This window comes from Cupressus sempervirens, chromosome 7 (assembly GCF_028749045.1).
Source record: "Cupressus sempervirens isolate cs-2001-9-10 chromosome 7, ASM2874904v1, whole genome shotgun sequence".
NCBI lineage: Eukaryota > Viridiplantae > Streptophyta > Pinopsida > Cupressales > Cupressaceae > Cupressus > Cupressus sempervirens.
The window spans coordinates 67,732,462-67,738,622 of record NC_143124.1 but is presented as its reverse complement, the minus strand read 5'-3'; the positions used below and the strand labels follow the sequence as shown (position 1 = coordinate 67,738,622).

General features: G+C 38.8%; 1 protein-coding gene across 1 annotated transcript; it reads left to right on the top strand.

The window, feature by feature from the left end:
- Positions 1 to 1,306: 1,306 nt before the first annotated feature.
- LOC149545519 (disease resistance protein Roq1-like) lies at positions 1,307 to 5,904 on the top strand. Its single transcript, XM_089794135.1, has 7 exons — positions 1,307 to 1,863; positions 1,982 to 3,068; positions 3,273 to 3,335; positions 3,464 to 3,784; positions 3,997 to 5,065; positions 5,198 to 5,352; positions 5,437 to 5,904. The coding sequence occupies exons 1-7, from the start codon at positions 1,307 to 1,309 to the stop codon at positions 5,902 to 5,904; spliced, it is 3,720 nt and encodes a 1,239-aa protein (XP_089650261.1).
- The last annotated feature ends 257 nt before the right edge of the window (positions 5,905 to 6,161 follow it).

The following is a 6,161-nucleotide window of genomic DNA, read 5'->3' as shown; positions in this document are numbered from 1 at the left end:
TTTCCCAAAAAAATCGTTGCAAAAGATGGCAAATGGAAGATAAGGAGTGGTTTTGATTAAAGTAGAGTTTAAAAATAAAGGAAAAATGTATTTTCATTTATATCTTCTTCATGATTTCTAAATGCGAAAGTCTCTGCTGAGAACTATATATGAATTGTTGAAGCGCGATTTCAGTTCACAATTTCAAATATTTCCATCTTGTTTTGACATCCACATTCAAGAAAAACATTACAGCTTTGGTGCGCACAGAAGAAGAGCAATTGTTCTCCCTGTGTGCCCGAGAACCGTCAGGAATTATGCATCAAGAACTAAAGACAACAAAGCTGAAGACTTTGAAATACAACAAATATTTTTCTGTACTGAAATTTTCGTTGCTAGAGTTACTTTATTCAGTAATAACTTTACTGTTGAAATTATATACTCTGAAATATCCTCTTGTAGTTGTTAGCTGCTTCTTTCCAATCGTTGTTCTCTGCATCAGAAATAGAACTTCTCCCGAGTCTTCAGCTAAAATATGATCGGAATGAGTACTGGCTTGAACGGGTAAGCGAAATTAGGGACGTGGAAAATGTCATTCAACTTTTTTGGTATTAAACAACACGATAGCCGCCTCCTCGTCCTCGGTCTCTCCTATGACAATCGGTGCATAGGGAAATCTACGTCAGTCATAGTCACAGTCTTCATTGAACGGCGAGTTGACTGACTTTTTAGAATATAATAGAGGATAGACGAGATTGAATGGATGGTCGTTCATGGGATTTTATTTATTTTCAACCATTGATTTCTAAATATAGCTTCTCCTTCTCAAATAAGGGGTGATTAGTTTTGAGAGTCTGTAAGTTTACCGTGTGTTGGAGGTGAAGGTCCGATGAAAATTACAGCACAACACAACAAAGAAACCAAACAAGAGAGAAAATCATAGAGATCGTTTTCGCTTCACATGGACGTTCCGTGTTTCTTCCACCCGATTTCCTGCGCTGTCAGGTAAATTTTGTCGGCTTCTTAGCCATTTAAACGGCGCTTACATTTTCAACGGTACTTTCTTGCACGATGACTTGACTTCTCACAAGTTTCCGCGATTTTCCCATTCAGCTTCTTTCGCAAATGGCAGCCACTCGATCTGCGCCATTCATCATTTCTTATCTCCGCTTCGGACTCCCTTTTCTCTTATAAGTAGGACCTCCCAAAACCCCAAACCTACATTTTTCCTTTTCTTCTAACAATTGCTTCGCCCTTCACCTACGAACGCTAGGCTTCTTAGATTGATTTGGTTCACTTTTATAGCCTTTCGCTAGGACCCAGTTCCATGGCGTCTACTTGTATCAGTGAGAGTAAAAGAAAGTTTGAGGACATCGGTGCTTTTGATGGAATCGCACCATCTGCGTCTTCTTCTACATCTAAATGCACCCAAAAACCACTCTACGATGTTTTTATCAATCATCGTGGACCAGACGTGAAATCCACCTTAGCTACGGTTCTGTATAGCATGCTTACTGGTATGGCACTCTCAGTTTTTTTGGATTCCCAGGAGTTGGTATATGGCGATTTCTTGCCCCAAACAATAGAAGCAGCAATGGCTAGCACTTTACTTCATATTGCTATTTTTTCTAAGAGGTATGCAGAATCACCCTGGTGTTTGGCAGAGCTGGCGTTTATGGTGAAATCTGGTGCTCGAATTATTCCTGTTTTCTACCATGTAGATCCTAGTGATCTCAGATGGGTAGATCAAGGAAAAGGAATATACGCCGAGGCCTTCGAGGGACATGAGTGGAAGGGTAAATACAGTCGGGAACACCTTCAGGAGTGGAAGAAGGCACTTCACCATGTCTCATTTTACGCTGGTCAAATCATTAATACTAATGAGTAAGTTTATTTTGCCACTCTATCTTAAACGACATGCATTCTTTCTCTCATCTACGTATTTTAGATTGGCAAGATCATACACAAGTATTTTATATTTTTCATTGTTTAACATGTTCAGGGATGAGATGCTGCTCCTCAAGAATATTGCAAATATTGTTTTGAAAGAGATAAATTATAATATTCCATTAATGGTTGCTAAGCACCCAGTCTGTCTCGAGAAAATAGTAGAAGATTTTGAGACGAACACACTCAAACCCGCTCAAAGGGATCAGCATGTGCAAATAGTGGGAATTCTGGGCATGGGTGGATCTGGCAAAACCACCCTTGCTAAAGCATTGTTCAACAAAAGCTACTCTTCAATGGAGAGGATCAGTTTTGTTTTTGATGTTCGAGACTCCGCAACCAAAAGCTTGTTGGACAAGCAGAAAAAATTACTCAGAGACCTTGGGTTCAGAAATTTAAGATTTGACCATATCGAGGAAGGTATGAGCATTCTTTCAAATTGTCTCAGATTTGGTAGGATATTGATTGTTCTTGATGATGTGGATGATATAAAGCAATTGGATGCTCTGCTGCCCGCAAAAGGCAACCTCCGAAGTGGTAGCCTCATTATTGTTACCACACGGGCGCACGATGTCTTAAAAACTTGGGTTATCTCCTTTGTACACAGGATGAAACCATTGGATGCGCCTGATGCAAATGAACTTTTTTGTTGGCACGCTTTCTTAAAATCATGTCCCCCACATGAATTCAATGAGCTTGTTGACAAGTTTATATTTATATGTCATGGATTGCCTTTGTGTCTTGTGGCTTTTGGAGCACAGTTATATGGTGAATTTCGGAAAGAGTTTTGGGTCTCATTGTTGCATAAGATTTCAAGAATATTACCTGATGATATTCAAAATAAACTCAAAATAAGTTATGACATTCTTGATGATGAAGAAAAAGAAATGTTTCTTGATATTGCATGTTTCTTTGTTGGAGAAAACATTAGCTTAGCAATTGAATTATGGAGTGGACTAGGTTATAGTGCTCAATATAGTTGGGAAAAGCTCATGCACAAGTGTTTGGTTGAGGTTGGCAATGAGAATACCATAAGAATGCATGATTCCATAAGAAATATGGGAAGAAACATTGCAAAGAAGCAGTTACCCTATAGACTCTGTTTTCCCCAACAGACAATTAATACTCAGAATTGCAAGAAGGTAAGAAATTTTTTTTTAACCTAAAACAATTTGCCAATTTAATTAAAATACTTATAATGTCAATAATTAGTACAATTAGATTTTTGTACAAGAATGAACTTCTATCTCTAATATTTTATTAATGATAAGGTTAACAATAGTCCTTTATGGTTTAACAACCTGCCAATTTATTGAGTCCTTGATTTTGTATATTTTGGCCTTCAGAAAAGAATGGGTATTAGAGGAATAGTGGCGACCTCAACTCACATACAAAGATACTTCGCTGGGGTTTGTTTGCTCAAATCTTTTATTTCTCTTCTTTCATTAAAGAATTTCAGTTCAACGTAGAAGCCTATAGATTTATAGATTTTCTATATAAAATATTGTATGTTATTTCTTCTAAGGTTGGAGTGGAGGGCGTACGCGGAATGTTGGGGAAAACTGAGGTTGATGAGTTCTGCGTTGGCTCTTCGAAAGGAAAACTCCGAGTTAAAACGAACGCAGGAATTTGGCTGTTGGCCCCCTCTGTAGTTGGATTAAAATTTCTTGTGATTAGTGGAGATTCTTTCAATGATGTATTGGATGAAGTATCCAGAGAGTTGGTCTGGCTACGTTGGTTCCAAATTGGGCGGCGAAGTCTTCCGTCAGGGCTTTTACTGAAAAACTTGAGGGTTTTAGAGCTATATGAAAACTATTCTGGACATCACTTAGAAGAGCTGTGGGAGACTGACAGTGAGGTAAATAGATTTCGTTTACCTGTTTATATATATATATACATGTATACATGTATACATGTATATATACATGTATACATGTATATATACATGTATACATGTATATATACATGTATACATATATATATACATGTATATATATATATATATATATATATATATAATCTTATAATTGCTTATCCATCTGCACTCGTTTACCTGGAAATTTGGTGCAGGTGCCTCTGCAGTTAAGAGAGTTGCTTGTTTCTCACTGTTACAAATTTCAAGATTTCCCGAAATCAATAGGAAATCTCAAATATTTGAAAAAATTAATAATCAGCGAGGGCTGCAATGCTCTGAATCTGCCGGACGAATTTTGCCTTCTCCAATCTCTGGAACACTTGGCTTTGCCTCGGAGCAAATTGCTATCACTACCGATGAATTTCGGTAATTTGAGGAATCTGCGGTATCTAGACTTCTCCTGGTGCAGTCAGTTGTGGAGCTTGCCGGCTTCTTTTAAAAGCCTGATACTCCTCGAACATCTCAATCTGCAGGGGTGTCGTCAACTCTCATTCAAGTCAGAGGACTTAAATTTTATGGAGAACATAATAAAGCTTGAGTATTTGAACGTTGAAGGGTGCGAGCTATTGGAAGAGTTGCCTCGTCACATTGCAAATCAGGCATCCTTGAGACAGCTCTATTTCAGGAATACCAGTTTAGGGAAGCTGCCAGATGGCATCGGTCAACTCAGCAGGCTGACATGGCTGGTCATAGAACATGTGTTGTTGACAAGCTTGCCGGCCTCTTTTGGAGATTTGTCTTCCTTGGAGGAACTTTGGATTCAGAGTTGTCCGGAGCTCGAATGTGTACCCGACTCTCTTGGAAATTTGTCTTCCTTGACAGAACTTGTGATTGAAATGTGCCCTAAGCTGGAGCGTCATGGAAAGAAATCTCTGCAAAAAGCAATTAGGAAACTGAGCAATCTTCAAAGGGTGTCTATAAACAGATGTCCAATCACTGGATCATCATTGTATTTTGGATCGAGCAACCTCAAGTTTGTACAAGTGGGAGAAACACAAGTGCATAGGATATCATTTTCTGGTGGGCGCTGTTGTACCCACTTGGAGACACAGCTCGATGTTTACGATAATCATCATTTGGAGGAGATCGAAGCTCTGCCAGGGACTCTCCAGTCAATATCTTTGAGAGACTGTGAAATGCTGAAGAACGTTCCGAGTTTTGCAGGAATGACTTCTCTCAGAAAAATTTCTATACATGGTTGCTGCAAAATTGAGAAAATTGAAGGCATGCCAAGGACTCTCAAGTCGATATCTTTGGAAAAATGTGAAATGTTGAAGAGCATCTCGAGCTTCGCAGAACTGATTTCTCTCGGAGAATGTATTCTATATGATTGTTGCGAAGTTGAGAAAATTGAAGGATTAGAAAAATGCACAGGATTGACAAAGTTGACGGTTGACATCTGCTGGGAGGTTCTGGGTATAGAAAGCTTGGAACACTTGCGGAATTTGAAGCAGCTGGCAGTCCGTGCAAGCAAGGGATCAGCTATTCAAGATTGTATTCGAACGATACGGGTAATAATAGTTTCTAGGATAAAAAAATTCTAGATACTCTAATTTGATTGTGCATTTACTGACTGTTGTGAAAGGAATTTGCAGAGATGGCCAGATGAAATTACAATATGTGCGCGGGCAGTTCCTGAAGCGGCCTCACGTGTAGATTCCTTGCTATCTAATTCGAATGTGGTGGTGATTGTTGACTCCATCTCCAACCAGAAAATTAAGTTTGGACCAAAATTGGTGAAGAAGAATGCAGGTTCATCCATTAATGGCGATGCCTTTATGCTTTGTCTTGTTACAAATTGTCTTCCTTCCCAAAAGACACTGTACATAGGAAATGCATGGAATCGCCCTTTTTCAATAAAGCTTAAAGAGTGTCGATGGGCATGGGTCGGTGTCTTCGCTGAACATTGCGATAGAGATTTTCTCAGAGCCGATGAGCTATGCATTTCCGAGTACGGAGAGTGCGGGGAAGAGGAGGAGGTGGAGAAAGGATTGCTTGTCAGAGGGGAAGAGCAAGCATTATTGGAGGTACTTCGCGGTTTATTGCCGCTTTTCCAAAGTTAAACTACAAGTTACCGCACAAAAGAAAATCTAGTGCCCGACACGCTCTCCCCATATTATTATTACGATATTAGGATATCAATAGTTCTCTTATGAATTTCGGTTTCATATGGACAAGTAAATACTAGCACTTGCACCAAAAAGAGGTGCAAGAGTTGCCCTAACATAATATTTGTAATTAAATATATTAAAGATAATAATAAAATATGTTAATATCAATTGACATTGGTAAAAGAAAAATAAAAGATTATTTTACAAAT

What these genes read in the sequence shown, in the direction of transcription:
- LOC149545519 (XM_089794135.1), top strand. Translation starts at nt 1,307, where the DNA reads ATGGCGTCTACTTGTATCAGTGAGAGTAAAAGAAAGTTTGAGGACATC. An exon ending in ATACTCAGAATTGCAAGAAG is followed by an intron (nt 3,069 to 3,272) that starts GTAAGAAATTTT and finishes TTTGGCCTTCAG; the next exon opens with AAAAGAATGGGTATTAGAGG. An exon ending in ATTGTATTCGAACGATACGG is followed by an intron (nt 5,353 to 5,436) that starts GTAATAATAGTT and finishes AGGAATTTGCAG; the next exon opens with AGATGGCCAGATGAAATTAC.